The sequence below is a fragment of the Nerophis ophidion genome, linkage group LG26, assembly GCF_033978795.1.
Source record: "Nerophis ophidion isolate RoL-2023_Sa linkage group LG26, RoL_Noph_v1.0, whole genome shotgun sequence".
Taxonomy (NCBI): Eukaryota; Metazoa; Chordata; class Actinopteri; order Syngnathiformes; family Syngnathidae; genus Nerophis; species Nerophis ophidion.
Genome location: NC_084636.1, coordinates 4,288,416 through 4,308,746, shown reverse-complemented (window position 1 = coordinate 4,308,746; position 20,331 = coordinate 4,288,416). Strand labels below are relative to the sequence as shown.

General features: G+C 40.1%; 1 protein-coding gene across 5 annotated transcripts in view; it reads left to right on the top strand.

The window, feature by feature from the left end:
• tp63 (tumor protein p63) overlaps positions 1–20,331 on the top strand; it is a 142,238-nt gene that overhangs the window by 17,804 nt on the left and 104,103 nt on the right. Inside the window, exon 1 of one of the 5 annotated variants that reach the window (XM_061888677.1) lies at positions 14,234–14,401. The exons of the other annotated variants lie outside the window; for them this stretch is intronic. Within the exon in view, the coding sequence (XP_061744661.1) occupies positions 14,360–14,401 (42 nt within the window). The 5' untranslated portion in view covers positions 14,234–14,359. Of the gene's footprint in view, positions 1–14,233; positions 14,402–20,331 lie in introns of those variants that run through there. 5 annotated transcript variants of the gene reach the window in all.

Below are 20,331 nucleotides of genomic sequence, written 5' to 3'. Positions count from 1 at the left end.
TGCGACTTATATATGTTTTTTTTTCCTTCTTTATCATGCATTTTCGGCAGGTGCGACTTATACTCCGGAAGCGACTTATACTCCGAAAAATGCGGTATATTTATTTATTTATGAACGAGAGGTTTTTGGTTAACGGGTAAAAGGTGTTTAATGATGATACAAGCATGTTTCTTTCATGAAGACAAGAATATAATTTGGTATGATTGTGATGACTTGCACTGATTGGAATCAGACAGTAGTGACGATAACTTCCACATTTTCAAATGGAGGAGAAAAAAAGATGTCACCCACATCTGCGGTCCTCTCCAAGGTTTCGCATAGTCATTCAGAGTGACATCCCACTGAGTTGTGAGTTTTTCCTTGCCCTCATGTGGGATCTGAACCGAGGATGTCGTTGTGGCCTGTGCAGCCCTTTGAGACACTTGGGATTTAGGGCTATATAAATAAACACATATATATATATATATATATATATATACATAAATACATACATATATTTACTTACACACATACATACACATATATACATTAATATATACATACAAATATATAAACATACATACATTTATGCATACATATATATATATACATACATACGCACATATATACACATACATACATATATTTACATTTATTAATTAAACATATTAATATATACATACATATATATACATACATATGTATATATATTCACACATACATACATATATATATACATACATATATACATACACACATATTCATATATATTAATATATACATGCATACATACATACATGCATATGTATATATATATACACACATACATACTTATATACATACACACACATACAGTATATATATATGTATATATATATATATATATATATATATATATACATATATATATATATATATATAAATATACATGCATACATACATACATATGTATACATATATATACACACATACATACTTATATATATGTATATATATATATATATAAATATATACATGCATACATACATACATACATATGTATATATATATATACACACATACATACTTATATACATATATATATATACATACATATATACATACACATATATATGTATATGTACATATATATATACATACACACATATATACACACACATATACAGTATATATATACATTCATACACACATATATACATATATATATATATATATATACATACAGTATATTTACATACACATATATTCATATATATTAATATATACATACATACATATGTATATATATATACACACATACATACTTATATACATACATATGTATATATATATACATACATATATACATACACACACATATATATGTATATATACATATATACATACATACACACACACACACACACATATACATAAATATATCTACACTAAATATACACATACATACACACACACACACACACATACAGTATATATATATACATATGTATATATACACACATACATACTTATATACATACATATATACATACACATATATATACATACATACACACACACACACACACACACACATATATATACATATATATACCTACAGTATATATACACATACATACACACACATACATACATATACCTACATTATATTTACATACACATATATTCATATATATTAATATATACACACATACATACTTATATACATACATATATACATACACATATATGTATATATACACACACACACATACTATATATATATATATTATATATATATATATATACCTGTATATATATATATATATATATATATATATATATATATATATATATATATATATATATATATATATATAGTGACAGAAGTGTTAGGTGACAGGTTTCTGCACATTATTGTGTTTGACAGTCCAGTATTATTGCACTTATCAAGAGGCCATTAGGGATATATTGCACAGTCCAACATTATTGCACATTACAGTGGGAACAATAAGAAGACATGACACATGAGGACATGGTCATAACATAAGAAGACATGACACATGAGGACATGGTCAAAACATAAGAAGACATGACACATGAGGACATGGTCAAAACATAAGAAGACATGACACATGAGGACATGGTCAAAACATAAGAAGACATGACACATGAGGACATGGTCAAAACATAAGAAGACATGACACATGAGGACATGGTCATAACATAAGAAGACATGACACATGAGGACATGGTCATAACATAAGAAGACATGACACATGAGGACATGGTCAAAACATAAGAAGACATGACACATGAGGACATGGTCAAAACATAAGAAGACATGACACATGAGGACATGGTCAAAACATAAGAAGACATGACACATGAGGACATGGTCAAAACATAAGAAGACATGACACATGAGGACATGGTCAAAACATAAGAAGACATGACACATGAGGACATGGTCAAAACATAAGAAGACATGACACATGAGGACATGGTCAAAACATAAGAAGACATGACACATGAGGACATGGTCAAAACATAAGAAGACATGACACATGAGGACATGGTCAAAACAACAACAAGCATAGATTTTAGGGTAAGAAAAAACATTTTGTCCTGGGGAAAAGTCCACAAGTTGGGTGACTGATGAGAACATAGTGAGTGCTGCAGGTGAAGGTCGCCAAAGGTCGTCCGACGCAGCGTCCACTCGCCTGGAATTTCCCGTGGACGCTCTTGACGCGGCGCTATCAGGAGCCGGCCCAGATATGATCTCACGCTGCCCTTTGACCCCGCCTGACCGCCAAGAAGTGGACTTTCCCTTTCCACTAAAACGCTCCAGCTCCCGACTTCTACGCCACAATCTAATAAATCTGCTTGGAGGAGTCATGACCCCCCCTGAGGGGGGGAAGGGGGTTCTCTCCTGACCCGGTGATTAATGGCCCCGCCCCCACTTTGCCGTGATGGTCACGCCCACATCCACTAAGGCAGTGTTCCTCCGAGGGAATTTAAGTTGCCGGTCAATCCCAAGTTCTTTTGATGACACATAAGATGATTTTAAATGATAACCCAGAACAGAATAGGTATTTTGCAATATATTCCAAAGCTTTGGAGAGACCAACCTGAAAAAACAACACATTCAATTCGCATCGCCTAGTTGATCTGATCTCACTACAGAAGTGTTGTCTTTTTCATTATCCAATATCACCCTTCAGATCGAATCCACATATCTATTGTTTTACTCAGCTGTACACTACCTTTAGATAGGAAAAAGGAGTATTGCTACTCCTGCTCGATTGGTACCGGGCCGCAGAATAATTTTTTATTAATTAATTAATTTATTTTTTATTAAATCAACCTAAAAAACACGAGATACACTTAAAATTAAAGCTGCAAGCGTTGGTCGGGTCCGCCTTTGGCTGCTGCCCCCGAGACCCACGGCCGGATAAGCGTTAGAAGACGCCTTGGAGCCACTATTTTGAGAATCTAATGCATTGTGAAAGTAATGCAGTTGTTCTATTGAAGTGAAAATATCAAACTTCCTGTTGATTTTTGCTAAAGTATGTTCATTATTAAAATGTAGGTCTAAGTGAGACCTACATAGTGTTTTTTGTTTCATGTCTCTCTGACATTCCTACCGGAAGTTACAAGCAGTTTTGTCTGTTTTCTTCCTAGGAGCAGTTTGTCCGTGTTGTATTCCTAGGGGTGCGGTAGACCGCAATTTTGAGTTTTGAGGTTAGGTTTTTTCATCAGATCCCAATTTTTGTCAGACCTGATGTGTGTGTCAAGTTTGGTGAGTTGAGAAGCATTTTAAGGGGGTCAAATAACAGCTCAAAGAGGCAAAAATGACATTTTTTAGGAGACTTTGCACAGGGGTTATTTGAAGGCGCGTAAAATCAAAACCTGAGAACTTATCAAAACTCTGTTCTATACTTTTAATCAGAAGGGTTCAATCTCTCTCCTGTGCGAGTTTGAAGCCAAAACAACAAACGCACTAAGAAGAGATAATGTTTGAAGAAAGGTGACCGGTTTTTACAAAACTTTTGTTTTGAAGGGGGGATTGCAAACTTCCTGTTGATTTTTGTTGGGGGTTGTCAATCTATGAAATGTAGGTCTAAGCGAGACCTACATAGAGGTTTTTGTTTCATGTCTCTCCGACATTCTTACCTGAAGTTACAAGCAGTTTTGTCTGTGTTTTCTTCCTAGGAGCAGTTTTTTCAGTGTTTTATTCAAAAATAGCGCAAGAGCGCAATTTTGTGTTTTGGGTTTTGTTTTTTTCATTAGATCGCAATATTCGCCAGTCCTTATGTGTGCGCCAAGTTTGGTGACTTTTGAAGCATTTTAAAGGGGTCAAATTACAGCGCATTGAGGCAAAAATTGAATTTTTTGCGAAAATTTTATTTTGAAGGGGTTTTTGCCAACTTCCTGTAGATTGCTGAAAGAAGTGAGTGTATGAAAATTGGGTCTAAGTCAGACCTACATAGGAGTTTGTGTTTCATGTCGCTATGACATTCCTAACAGAAGTTACATGCAGTTTTGTATGTAATTGTTTCCTAGTGGGCGCTAGAGCGCAATTTTCATTTTGGGGGATTGGTTGCTTAATATGTTGGGAAGGTTTGCTATACCGACGTGTGTGTCAAATTTGGTGAGTTTTGAAGCATGTTAAGGGGGTCAAATTACAGCGCGTAGGTGCGGAATATTAATAAAACACGGCAGTTTCAATAGGGTCCTTGGACCATGGCAAAGGACTCCTGTGCACCAACCCAAAAAAACTCCCTTTTTCATGACCAAAAATCCAAAACAAACCCCCTCCCCTTCGCCTACCGGCGGGACAAATTATCAAGCATTGACCGGTCCGCAGCTACAAAAAGGTTGGGGACCACTGCACTAAGGCACGCCGCTCCCCTGGTCCTGGTCCAACCAGGTGGAGGTGTTTAGTGGCCCCGGGGGGGGCGGGAGGATTTTTTTATGTTGAATCCCAAATTCCTTTTGTGGGTTTCTCTCCCCCCTGCAGGGCGACAATTTACCACATCAGCTCGCGGACGGGTGGGGGTGTCGCCCGTGTGAGGAATGTGGCAGAAGAAACGCTAGATCCTACCCCAAACAGCTGATTGGACGCCCTGATAACGCTCTGATCAGCTGAGCTTTCAGGAGGCCATGGGGGGAGGAAGGGAGCGGGGTTAGAGTGACTCCGTCGACACCGGCAGATCTCCTTACATGTTTGTGTTAGCCGCATCCTGCCCAGCACCACCTTCTGGAACCTTCTGCTTTCTGCCCAGGCTTGGCAGGTGTCAAACGCCAGACCTGGCCCGTCACATCAATCCATCAATCAATCGATGGTCACTTATATAGCCCTAAATCACGGGTGTCTCAAAGGGCTGCACAAGCCACAACGACATCCTCGGTTCAGCGCCCACATGAGGGCAAGGAAAAACTCAACCCAGTGGTGCGTCGATGAGTGACTATGAGAAACCTTGGAGAGGACCGCATGGGAGGGACTCGTTGCCATGGACGGCAAGTGGATCTAATATAATAGTGTGAGAGTCCAGTCCATAGTGGATCTGACATAATAGTGAGAGTCTAGTCCATAGTGGATCTAACATAATAGTGTGAGAGTCCAGTCCATAGTGGATCTAATATAATAGTGTGAGAGTCCAGTCCATAGTGGATCTAACATAATAGTGAGAGTCTAGTCCATAGTGGATCTAACATAATAGTGTGAGAGTCCAGTCCATAGGGGATCTAACATAATAGTGAGAGTCCAGTCCATAGTGGATCTAACATAATAGTGTGAGAGTCCAGTCCATAGTGGATCTAACATAATAGTGTGAGTCCATTCCATGGTCGATCTAACATAATAGTGTGAGAGTCCAGTCCAAAGTGGATCTAACATAAAAGTGTGAGTCCAGTCCATAGTGGATCCAACATAATAGTGAGAGGCCACATGTTCAGTTTTTCTTATAAAAATGTGACTTGCATTGAGTAAAATTCAACTTTTATTATAATACTGCCAAATTTGTAAGTATTTTTTGTGGAATTGTGACCTTTTTCTTGTGAAATTTCAACTCGTTTTTCACAACAAGCTTCTTCATATTTGCATAGTATGTTTATATTATTAATGTTGTAAATACACATCTTTATATATCTAGAAAGGCTGATCCTAAAGAGTGTGTGTGTGTGTGTGTGTGTGTGTGTGTGTGTGTGTGTGTGTGTGTGTGTGTGTGACACCTGATACTAACCAAATGTGCGGGCCCATAGAAGATGTAAAAGTGTGTAAATCCTGTGCTGTGTCATCCTCCCTGTGTTGGCCTCTTCTTCTCCACACCAACTGAGTGAAGCCAAAGTAGATCATGTCTGCATGTAAGCAGGTTAGAAAGTAGGAAATGTGACCTGTTGAGTGTGAAGGAATATAAAGTTAAAGTTGAAGTATCACTGATAGTCACTGTCTAGTCTTTTGCTTCTATGCTGTGCTGGTCTGTCTCCACTCATGATCTCCTGCTGGCCCCACTATGGACTGGACTCTCACTATTATATTAGATCCACTATGGACTGGCCTCTCACTATTATGTTAGATCCACTATGGACTGGACTCTCACACTATTATGTTAGATCGACTATGGACTGGACTCTCACACTATTATGTTAGATCCTGTATTGTTACAGTAACTCACGTCTGCAGTGAGAAGTAAAAAGCAAACTTGAGGACTCTAACTGTGTTGTTGGAAGATAATTACAAGTTTGTTTAGGCCAGCTAATTATTGCGCCCCCCCCCCCCAAAGCCCCCCCCCCCCCCCAGTCAGCAGGGTGTGGCTCATAGCTGTCTTAAGTCCTCAAGACACATTTCAAATGCTTGTAACCAAAGGGCAAGTTTGCCCCCCCCCCAACCCCCCAACCAACACATTACATCGGCACAGAAGCTCTTAGAGTGAATTCGTGGAAATAATGAACCATTCCATTTGTATTTTGTGTTTGTACTGACTCTTACTGACACTTTTGAGCTGCATAGTCATGTGACTTCTTCCAGCCGCTCAGTAAACCATCAGGGATGTTTCATTTTTATATTTGAAAATGTTGGCAGGCTGTTAAAAATGACTAAAACCAGACTTCAAGCCGCACTCAGTCCAACTTTCATTTCATTTCCCAAGCCAACAAAGCAAGCATGCCTGATAGAAAACGCTCAAAAGTAAGGCTCGTTTGGGAAAAAGTGCACTTGCTCGATGCTATTTTACACAGGATATATCATGTGCGTGCTACTGGTTAGCATTAGCAATTTTACATGGCGATTCCAACCTCTCAAAACATGTCAATGAAAACTACAATTAGTATAGAACGCTAATAACTGGCAGCTAGTAGAGAACGCTAATGACTAACAGATAGCATAGACGCTAATGACTAACAGATAGCATAGAATGCTAATGACTAACAGATAGCATAGAACGCTAACGACTAACAGATAGCATAGAACGCTAATAACTGGCAGCTAGCAGAGAACGCTAATGACTAACAGATAGCATAGAATGCTAATGACTAACAGATAGTATAGGACGCTAATGACTAACAGATAGCATTGAACGCTAATAACTGGCAGCTAGCAGTGAATGCTAATGACTAACAGATTGCATAGAACGCTAATAACTGGCAGCTAGCAGAGAACGCTAATGACTAACAGATAGCGTAGAATGCTAATGACTAACAGAAAGCATAGAACGCTAATGACTAACAGATAGCATAGAACGCTAATAACTGGCAGCTAGCAGAGAACGCTAATGACTAACAGATAGCATAGAATGCTAATGACTAACAGATAACATAGGACGCTAACGACTAACAGATAGCATAGAACGCTAATAACTGGCAGCTAGTAGAGAACGCTAATGACTAACAGATAGCATAGACGCTAATGACTAACAGATAGCATAGAACGCTAATAACTGGCAGCTAGTAGAGAACGCTAATGACTAACAGATAGCATAGAACGCTAATAACTGGCAGCTAGCAGAGAACGCTAATGACTAACAGATAGCATAGAACACTAATGACTAACAGATAGCATAGCACACTAATGACTAACAGATAGCATAGAACGCTAATAACTGGCAGCTAGTAGAGAACGCTAATGACTAACAGATAGCATAGAACGCTAATAACTGGCAGCTAGCAGAGAACGCTAATGACTAACAGATAGCGTAGAATGCTAATGACTAACAGATAGCATAGAACGCTAATGACTAACAGATAGCATAGAACGCTAATAACTGGCAGCTAGCAGAGAACGCTAATGACTAACAGATAGCATAGAATGCTAATGACTAACAGATAGTATAGAACGCTAATAACTGGCAGCTAGTAGAGAACGCTAATGACTAACAGATAGCATAGACGCTAATGACTAACAGATAGCATAGAACGCTAATGACTAACAGATAGCATAGAACGCTAATGACTAACAGATAGCATAGGACGCTAATAACTGGCAGCTAGCAGAGCACGCTAATGACTAACAGATAGCATAGAATGCTAATGACTAACAGATAGCATTGAACGCTAATAACTGGCAGCTAGCAGTGAATGCTAATGACTAACAGATTGCATAGAACGCTAATAACTGGCAGCTAGCAGAGAACGCTAATGACTAACAGATAGCGTAGAATGCTAATGACTAACAGAAAGCATAGAACGCTAATGACTAACAGATAGCATAGAACGCTAATAACTGGCAGCTAGCAGAGAACGCTAATGACTAACAGATAGCATAGAATGCTAATGACTAACAGATAACATAGGACGCTAATGACTAACAGATAGCATAGAACGCTAATAACTGGCAGCTAGCAGAGAACGCTAATGACTAACAGATAGCATAGAATGCTAATGACTAACAGATAGTATAGAACGCTAATAACTGGCAGCTAGTAGAGAACGCTAATGACTAACAGATAGCATAGACGCTAATGACTAACAGATAGCATAGAACGCTAATGACTAACAGATAGCATAGAACGCTAATGACTAACAGATAGCATAGGACGCTAATAACTGGCAGCTAGCAGAGCACGCTAATGACTAACAGATAGCATAGAATGCTAATGACTAACAGATAGCATAGGACGCTAATGACTAACAGATAGCATTGAATGCTAATAACTGGCAGCTAGCAGAGAACGCTAATGACTAACAGATAGCATAGAATGCTAATGACTAACAGATAGCATAGGACGCTAATGACTAACAGATAGCATTGAACGCTAATAACTGGCAGCTAGCAGTGAACGCTAATGACTAACAGATTGCATAGGATGCTAATAACTGGCAGCTAGTAGAGAACGCTAATGACTAACAGATAGCATAGAACGTTAATAACTGGCAGCTAGCAGAGAACGCTAATGACCAACAGATAGCATAGAACGGTAATGACCAGCAGCTAGCATATAACGCTAAAAATTGTCAGCTCGCAGAGAACGCTAAAAAAATGGCCGCTGGCAGAGAAAGATAAAGGCCGGCAGCTTGCATAGAACGCTAATGACTAACAGATAGCATAGAACGCTAATGACTAACAGATAGCATAGAACGCTAATAACTGGCAGCTAGCAGAGAACGCTAATGACCAACAGATAGCATAGAACGGTAATGACCAACAGATAACATATAACGCTAAAAATTGGCAGCTAGCAGAGAACGCTAAAAAAATGGCCGCTGGCAGAGAAAGATAAAGGCCGACAGCTTGCATAGAACGCTAATGACTAACAGATAGCATAGGACGCTAATGACTAACAGATAGCATAGAACGCTAAAAATTGGCAGCTAGCAGAGAACGCTAAAAAAATGGCCGCTGGCAGAGAAAGATAAAGGCCGGCAGCTTGCATAAAATGCTAATAACTGGCAGGTGGCATAGAAGGCTAATGACCAACAACTAGCAGAGAACACTAATGACCGACAGCTAGCAGAAAATGCTAATAACTGGCAGCTTGCTTAGAAGGCTAATGACTGACAGCTAGCATCGAAGGCTAATGAACGGCAGCTAGCATAGAAGACTAATGACCAACAACTAGCAGAGAGTGCTAGTAACTGGCAGCTAGCATAGAAGGCTAATGAGCGGCAGCTAGCATGGAAGACTAATGACAAACAACTAGTAGAGAGTGCTAGTAACTGGCAGCTAGCATAAAAGGCTAATGATCGGCAGCTTGCATAGAAGGCTAATAACTGGCAGCTAGTATAGAAGGCTAATGAGCGGCAGCTAGCAGAGAAGGCTAATGAGCATCAGCTATCACAGAAGCCTAATAACTGACAGCTAGCAGAGAAGGCTAATAACTGACAGCTAGCAGAGAAGGCTAATAACTGGCAGCTAGCAGAGAAGGCTAATAACTGACAGCTAGCAGAGAAGGCTAATAACTGACAGCTAGCAGAGAAGGCTAATAACTGACAGCTAGCCGAGAAGGCTAATAACTGACAGCTAGCAGAGAAGGCTAATAACTGACAGCTAGCAGAGAAGGCTAATAACTGACAGCTGGCATAGAAGGCTAATAACTGGCAGCTAGTATAGAAGGCTAATGAGCGGCAGCTATCACAGAAGGCTAATAACTGACAGCTAGCAGAGAAGGCTAATAACTGACAGCTATCACAGAAGGCTAATAACTGACAGCTAGCAGAGAAGGCTAATAACTGACAGCTAGCAGAGAAGGCTAATAACTGGCAGCTAGCCTAAGAGAACACTATTGACCAACAGCTAGCAAAAAATGCTACTAACTGGCAGCTAGTATAGAAGGCTAATGAGCGGCAGCTATCACAGAAGGCTAATAACTGACAGCTAGCATAGAAGGCTAATAACTGGCAGCTAGTATAGAAGGCTAATGAGCGGCAGCTAGCAGAGAAGGCTAATGAGCGGCAGCTATCACGGAAGGCTAATAACTGACAGCTTGCAGAGAAGGCTAATAACTGACAGCTAGCATAGAGGGCTAATAACTGGCAGCTTGTATAAAAGGCTAATGACCGGCAGCTTGCATAGAAGGCTAATAACTGGCAGCTAGTATAGAAGGCTAATGAGCGGCAGATATCACAGAAGGCTAACAACTGACAGCTAGCAGAGAAGACTAATAACTGGCAGCTAGTATAGAAGGCTAATAACTGGCAGCTAGCAGAGAAGGCTAATAACTGGCAGCTAGCAGAGAAGGCTAATAACTGACAGTTAGCATAGAAGGCTAATGACCGGCAGCTTGCATAGAAGGCTAATAACAGGCAGCTAGCAGAGACGGCTAATGAGCGGCAGCTATCACAGAAGGCTAATAACTGACAGCTAGCAGAGAAGCCTAATAACTGACAGCTAGCAGAGAAGGCTAATAACTGACAGTTAGCAGAGAAGGCTAATAACTGGAAGCTAGTATAGAAGGCTAATGAGCAGCAGCTAGCAGAGAAGGCTAATGAGCGGCAGCTAGCAGAGAAGGCTAATGAGCGGCAGCTATCACAGAAGGCTAATAACTGACAGCTAGCAGAGAAGGCTAATAGCTGGCAGCTAGTATAGAAGGCTAATGAGCGGCAGCTAGCAGAGAAGGCTAATAACTGACAGTTAGCATAGAAGGCTAATGACCGGCAGCTTGCATAGAAGGCTAATAACAGGCAGCTAGCAGAGACGGCTAATGAGCGGCAGCTATCACAGAAGGCTAATAACTGACAGCTAGCAGAGAAGCCTAATAACTGACAGCTAGCAGAGAAGGCTAATAACTGACAGTTAGCAGAGAAGGCTAATAACTGGAAGCTAGTATAGAAGGCTAATGAGCAGCAGCTAGCAGAGAAGGCTAATGAGCGGCAGCTAGCAGAGAAGGCTAATGAGCGGCAGCTATCACAGAAGGCTAATAACTGACAGCTAGCAGAGAAGGCTAATAGCTGGCAGCTAGTATAGAAGGCTAATGAGCGGCAGCTAGCAGAGAAGGCTAATGAGCGGCAGCTAGTATAGAAGGCTAATGAGCGGCAGCTAGCAGAGAAGGCTAATGAGCGGCAGCTATCACAGAAGGCTAATAACTGACAGCTAGCAGAGAAGGCTAATAACTGACAGCTATCACAGAAGGCTAATAACCGACAGCTATCACAGAAGGCTAATAACTGACAGCTAGCAGAGAAGGTTAATAACCGGCAGCTTGCATAGAAGGCTAATAACCGGCAGCTAGTACAGAAGGCTAATGAGCGGCAGCTAGCAGAGAGGGCTAATGAGCGGCAGCTATCACGGAAGGCTAATAACTGACAGCTAGCAGAGAAGGCTAATAACTGACAGCTAGCATAGAGGGCTAATAACTGGCAGCTAGTATAAAAGGCTAATGAGCGGCAGATAGCAGAGAAGGCTAATGAGCGGCAGATATCACAGAAGGCTAACAACTGACAGCTAGCAGAGAAGACTAATAACTGGCAGCTAGTATAGAAGGCTAATAACTGGCAGCTAGCAGAGAAGGCTAATAACTGGCAGCTAGCAGAGAAGGCTAATGAGCGGCAGATAGCAGAGAAGACTAATAACTGGCAGCTAGTATAGAAGGCTAATAACTGGCAGCTAGCAGAGAAGGCTAATAACTGGCAGCTAGCAGAGAAGGCTAATAACTGACAGCTAGCATAGAAGGCTATTGACCGGCAGCTTGCATAGAAGGCTAATAACAGGCAGCTAGCAGAGAAGGCTAATGAGCGGCAGCTATCACAGAAGGCTAATAACTGACAGCTAGCAGAGAAGGCTAATAACTGACAGTTAGCAGAGAAGGCTAATAACTGGAAGCTAGTATAGAAGGCTAATGAGCAGCAGCTAGCAGAGAAGGATAATGAGCGGCAGCTAGCAGAGAAGGCTAATGAGCGGCAGCTAGCAGAGAAGGCTAATGAGCAGCTGCTATCACAGAAGGCTAATAACTGACAGCTAGCAGAGAAGGCTAATAGCTGGCAGCTAGTATAGAAGGCTAATGAGCGGCAGCTAGCAGAGAAGGCTAATGAGCGGCAGCTAGTATAGAAGGCTAATGAGCGGCAGCTAGCAGAGAAGGCTAATGAGCGGCAGCTATCACAGAAGGCTAATAACTGACAGCTAGCAGAGAAGGCTAATAACTGACAGCTATCACAGAAGGCTAATAACCGACAGCTATCACAGAAGGCTAATAACTGACAGCTAGCAGAGAAGGTTAATAACCGGCAGCTTGCATAAAAGGCTAATAACCGGCAGCTAGTATAGAAGGCTAATGAGCGGCAGCTAGCAGAGAGGGCTAATGAGCGGCAGCTATCACAGAAGGCTAATAACTGACAGCTAGCAGAGAAGGCTAATAACTGACAGCTATCACAGAAGGCTAATAACTGACAGCTAGCAGAGAAGGCTAATGAGCGGCAGCTATCACAGAAGGCTAATAACTGACAGCTAGCAGAGAAGGCTAATAACTGACAGCTAGCAGAGAAGGCAAATAACTGACAGCTAGCAGAGAAGGCAAATAACCGGCAGCTAGTATAGAAGGCAAATGAGCGGCAGCAATCACAGAAGGCTAATAACTGACAGCTAGCAGAGAAGGCTAACAACTGACAGCTAGCAGAGAAGGCTAATAACTGACAGCTAGCAGAGAAGGCAAATAACTGACAGCTAGCAGAGAAGTCAAATAACCGGCAGCTAGTATAGAAGGCTAATGAGCGGCAGCTATCACAAAAGGCTAATAACTGACAGCTAGCAGAGAAGGCTAATAACTGACAGCTAGCAGAGAAGGCAAATAACTGACAGCTAGCATAGAAGGCTAATAACTGACAGCTAGCAGATAAGGCTAATAACTGTCAGCTAGCCTAAGAGAACACTATTGACCAACAGCTAGCAAAAAACGCTAGTAACTGGCAGCTAGCATAACGGGCTAATGAGCGGCAGCTAGGTCCCCAAACAAATGTCCAGTGCTTGTGTGACGGCCAAAAGATGTCTGGAGAGGTCACATTGTTGTTGCCATCCATAGCTCGGGGGTCTGGGGCGGGGGTGTCATTGGCATGCTAGCGTTTGCCGCCTCTCGTGGTCACTGGACCCGTTGTTGCCACGGATTTGTTCTGGTCCTGGTTCTGGTTCTGGTAGCACGTAGTCAAGCTGAAGGATGGTGACGCCAAAGGTCACCTGTGGAGGAATGCGCCAGAGCCTCTCCTGGCTGAGATGGGTGTGGACTCCCTCAGGTACCTCACAGGTGGCTCCTTAGGCCCCGCCCCCCCCCCCCCCCCCTGCCCCCCCCCCCCCCCCCCCCCCCCCCCGCACAGGCTATATAGCAGCCCTCCCATGGGTCCTGCAGGATCTTCCCGCCTGTCCCCACGTAGTCTCGCCCGTCCAACCTCCCCGTCGAGTGCGGAGAAGAGATTTTTTGGCGGAACCCTGGAGCCGGCGGAGCAAACAGCAGCCGCTCTGCTCAATCTCAGCGCCAACATGTTGTACCTGGAGACGGGCACCAGCACGCCGTACGGCGAGGTAAGCCCGCGGGGGGTCGCCGCCGCCGCCTTCCTTTTGGTTTTGGCGAGGGATGCCAACGATTGAATGGGAGTTGATGCATTTTTTTGGGGGGGTTGTCGCTTCTTTCGATTCGTCCCTTAAGTTGCTTTTTACCAAACAAAACGGGGGGGGGTGGAAGTCAAGCGCCGTGATTGACGGCAGTTAAACCGGCCAGCTCGTTTCCCGCCAGTTGCTCGCCATCTCTCTTTTGGGGTTTTGGTGCAAAGGTGAGAAGTTTTTTTCTCAGATTGCAGGTTAGCGTTCAGCAGGTGTGTCTTTCAACCTGTTGTTGAGCGGGGGGGTCGGGGGGTGTCTTAAGTGCTGTCCGGCTCAATCCCTTCACTGAGCCGGGGATCAGGTTGCACCATCTAAACCCCCGACCCCTCCCCCCCCCAGTCCCGCAGTCACAGGCCTCCCGGGAGCCGACACGGCCTCCAGAAGTGGACAATGTCGGCCGCCGCTGTTTGGTGGCCGGCTGGTAATTGCTTTAATGGCGTGTTGATGTTGATACAATCAGGCCACACCTCTTTTAATGACCAACCCCCCCAGGCCCCAAGGCTCCCTCCCTCCCTCAGGCCGGGTCTGCTCGGGTTCCTGCCGTCTGTCCACGGCGGCTTTTTTCGCTGGACGTTGACAGAATGTGTGAAGTTCTCCAAGTCTTGTCTTCTTTGGCACAACACAAAATAAGGGTTTTCACAGGTTTTAAAAAGCAGTATATTTATGGATTTTGCAAATTTAAAGCCCTTAAAAGCACTTAATTCAAAGTCCAGAGGCATTAAAATAATGACCGCACCCACTAAATTTGGGAAAATTGTAAATGTTTCATATATAAGCCGCACTGGATAAATAAACTTGTGTAATGAGTTATTTACACGGAAAAATTGTGTAAATGTTTATGTCCGTGCCTTAATTGTGCAGTAAAACGGCTGATCAGACAAAACAGAAGCCATCATCATGGACCCGCTAGCTGCGGAAGATAAACAAAATTAGTTTTGATTAATTTACTAAGGATTTTCAAAAGGTTTTCCTGGGTTTTAAAAAGCATTAAATTTATGGATTTTGCAAAACTTAAAGGCCTTAAAAGCATTTAATTCAAAGTCCGGAGGCATTAAAAAAAATGACCGCACCCACTAAATTTGGGAAAATTGGGAATGTTTCATATATAAGCCGCACTAGACTATAAGTCGCGGATAAATAAACTTGTGTAATGAGTTATTTACACTGAAAAATTTAGCAAATGTTTATGTCCAAATGGTGCAGTAAAACGGCTGATCAAACAAAACAGAAGCCATCGTCCTGGACCCGCTAGCTGCGGAAGATAAACAAAATTAGTTTTGGTAAATTTACTGAGGATTTTAAAGGGTTTTCCTGGGTTTTAAAAAGCATTCAATTTATGGATTTTGCAAAACTTAAAGGCCTGAAAAGCATTTAATTCAAAGTTCAGAGGCATTAAAAAAATGTCCGCACCCACTAAATTTGGGAAAAATGTAAATGTTTCATATATAAGCCGCACTGGACTATAAGTCGCGGATAAATAAACTTGTGTAATGAGTTATTTACACAGAAAAATTCAGTCAATGTTTATGTCCAAATGGTGCAGTAAAACGGCTGATCAGACAAAACAGAAGCCATCATCATGGACCCGCTAGCTGCGGAAGATAAACAAATTTAGTTTTGATTAATTTACTGAGGATTTTCAAAGGATTTTCACAGGTTTTAAAAAGCATTTAAAGTCATTTTATGGATTTTAGGAAACTTAAGGGCTTAAAAGCATTTAATTCAAAGTCCAGAGGCATTAAAAAAATGACCGCACCCACTAAATTTGGGAAAATTGGGAATGTTTCATATATAAGCCGCACTAGACTATAAGTCACAGATAAATAAACTTGTGTAATGAGTTATTTACACGAAAAATGTTGTAAATGTTTATGTCCATGCCTTAATCGTGCAGTAAAACGGCTGATCAGACAAAACAGAAGCCATCGTCATGGACCCGCTAGCTGCGGAAGATATACAAACTTAGTTTTGATTAATTAACTGAGGATTTTCAAAGGGTTTTCACGGGTTTTAAAAAGCATTACAAGTCATTTTATGGATTTTGGGAAACTTAAGGGCTTAAAAGCATTTAATTTCAAAGTCCAGAGGCATTAAAAAAATGACCGCACCCACTAAATTTGGGAAAATTGGGAATGTTTCATATATAGCCGCACTGGACTATAAGTCACAGATAAATAAACTTGTGTAATGAGTTATTTACACGGAAAAATTGTGTAAATGTTTATGTCCATTGCCTTAATTGTGCAGTAAAACAGCTGATCAAACAAAAAATAATCCATCATCATGGACCCGCTAGCTGCGGAAGACAAACAAAATTAGTTTTGGTGAATTTACTGAGGATTTAAAGGGTTTTCACAGGTTTTAAAAAGCATTACATTTGTGTATTTTGCAAAACTTAAAGGCCTTAAAAGCATTTAATTCAAAGTCCAGAGGCATTAGAAAAATTACCGCACCCACTAAATTTGGGAAAAATGTAAATGTTTCATATATAAGCCGCACTGGACTATAAGTCGCGGATAAATAAACTTGTGTAATGAGTTATTTACACGGAAAAATTCAGTCAATGTTTATGTCCAAATGGTGCAGTAAAACGGCTGAGCAGACAAAACAGAAGCCATCATCATGGACCCGCTAGCTGCGGAAGATAAACAAAATTAGTTTTGGTGCATTTACTTAGGATTTTCAAAGGGTTTTCACGGGTTTTACAAAGCATTAAAAGTCATTCTATGGTTTTTGCGAAATTTAAGCCCTTAAAAGCATTTAATTCAAAGTCCAGAGGCATTACATAAATTACTCCACCCACTAAATTTTTGAAAAATAATAAATTTCCATATATAAGCCGCACTGGACTATAAGTCGCGGATAAATAAACTTGTGAAATGAGTTATTTACACGGAAAAATTTTGTAAATGTTTATGTCCATACCTTAATTGTTTCCAAACGGTGCAGTAAAACGGCTGATCAAACAAAACGGAAGCCATCGTCCCGGACTCGCTAGCTGCGGAAGATAAACAAAATTAGTTTTGGTGAATTTACTAAGGATTTTCAAAGGGTTTTCCTGGGTTTTAAAAAGCTTAAAATGTATGGATTTTGCAAAATTTAAAGGCCATAAAAGCATTTAATTCAAAGTCCAGAGGCATTAAAAAAATGACCGCACCCACTAAATTTGAGAAAAATGTAAATGTTTCATATATAAGCCACACTGGACTATAAGTCGCAGATAAATAAACTTGTGAAATGTGTTATTTACACAGAAAATTTTGTAAATGTTTATGTCCAAAGGGTGCAGTAAAACGGCTGATCAAACAAAACAGAAGCCATCATCACTGACCCGCTAGCTGTGGAGGATAAACAAAATTAGTTTTGGTGCATTTACTGAGGATTTTCAAAGGGTTTTCACGGGTTTTTATAAAAGCATTAAAATTATGGATTTTGCCAAACTTAAGGCCTTAAAACAGGGGTGTCCAAACTTTTTCCACTGAGGGCTGCACACTGAAAAATCAAAGCAAGCGGGGGCCATTTGCATAATTTTTGTTTTAAAAACCAATACAATATATGTTTAAAAAATATACATTTAGGCCTCCACTCAGTTATGATCCCGGGGACCCGAAGGGTTTTGGGCCAAAAAAATATTAAAAATATGTCATTATTCAGTGTTATTATTTTTTAGTATTATGCAACTTTTAAATCTTTAGATCAACATTTAAAAAAAATGGAAATAACACAAAATATGCAATATTTTCACCCAATAACTTTTTTAGGTGGAAGATTTGAGATTATATAATAATTGGAGCCTTAATTTTGGATTTTGATTCATTATTTTTTTTTTTTTAGCAATGACACTTAAAAACAAATCACACCAAAATAATTGTCCTACTCATTAAAGTGTTAAAAAATAAATTATAAATTTTTTTTTACTATTTACTTCTAGCACAATAATCTCGAGATCAACTTCAAATATACCCGTCAATTTAAGTTTTATTGTTGTTTATGTTTTGTTTGTTTGTTTTAGGCCCTTCTTTAAAAAAAAAAAAAAACAGCTCAGTTTTTATATGGCAAAACACAAAATATGCAACATTTTCCCCCCAAAAATATCTCGAAGTGGAATATTTAATGTGACGTAATCGAAGCTTGAATTGGTCAATAATTCACAATGACATTGATTTTGATTCATTATTATGTTTTAAACAACATTTTTTTTGTTACATTTCACCTGTTTGCTCTTTTATACTACGTTTTATGTTTTTTACTTTTTTCAATTGTATTTTTAAAATGTGCCGTGGGGCCGTTAAAGAATGACCTGCGGGCCCAAATGGCCCCAGGCAGCACTTTGGACACCCCTGCCTTAAAAGCATTTAATTTAAAATCCAGAGGCATTAAAAAATTACCGCACCCACTAAATTTGAGAAAAATGTAAATGTTCATAGATAAGCCAGACTGGACAATAAGTCGCGGATAAATAAAGTTGTGAAATGAGTTATTTACACAGAACATTTTTGTAAATGTTTATGTCCATGCCTTAATTGTGCAGTAAAACGGCTGATCAAGCAAAACAAAATCCATCGTCATGGATGCGCTAGCTAAGGAAGCTAAACAAAATTAGTTTCGATGAATTTACTGAAGATTTTCAAAGGGTTTTCACGGGTTTTAAAAAGCACTAAAAGTCATTTTATGGATTTTGCAAAACTTAAGGCCTTAAAAGCATTTAATTTAAAGTCCAGAGGCATTACAAAAATGACCGCACTCACTAAATTTTAGAAAAATCAACATTTTCCATATTTAAGCCACACTGGACTATAAATCGAAGATAAATAAACTTGTGAAATGCGTTATTTACACAGAAATTTTTCGTAAATGTTTATGTCGATACCTTAATTGTTTCCAAACGGTGCAGTAAAACGGCTGATCAAACAAAACAGAAGCCATCTTCATGGACCCACTAGCCGCGGAAGGTAAACAAAATCGATAACAATAAATTGACGTTTTGGTGAATTTACTGAGGAATTTGAAAGGCTTTTCATGGGTTCTGAAAAGCATTAAAAGTCATTTTATGGATTTTACAAAACTTAAAGGCCATAAAAGCATTTAATTTAAAGTCCAGAGGCATTGCAAAAATAATCACACCCACTAAATTTAAGAAAAATCAACATTTTCCATATATAAGCTGCACTGGACAATAAGTCGCGGATAAAAAAAACTTGTTAAATGTGTTATTTACACAGAAATATTTTGTAAATGTTTATGTCCAGACCTTAATTGTTTCCAAACGGTGCAGTAAAACGGATGATCAAACAAAACAGAAGCTACCGTCATGGACCCGTTAGCCGCGGAAGCTAAACAAAATCAATAACAATTAACTGACGTTTTGGTGAATTTATGAATTAGTTATTTACACAGAAATATTTCTTCACATACTGAACCTTAATTGTTTCCAAACGGTGCAGTAAAACGGCTGATCAAACAAAACAGAAGCTATCGTCATGGACTCGTTAGCCGCGGAAGCTAAACAAGATCAATAACAATTAACTGACGTTTTGGTGAATTTATGAATTAGTTATTTACACAGAAATATTTCTTCACATACTGTACCTTAATTGTTTCCAAACGGTGCAGTAAAACGGTTGATCAAACAAAACAGAAGCTATCGTCATGGACTCGTTAGCCGCGGAAGCTAAACAAAATCAATAACAATTAACTGACGTTTTGGTGAATTTATGAATTAGTTATTTACACAGAAATATTTCTTCACATACTGTACCTTAATTGTTTCCAAACGGTGCAGTAAAACGGCTGATCAAACAAAACAGAAGCCATCGTCATGGACCCGCTAGCTCTCCAATCAGCTAAACAGG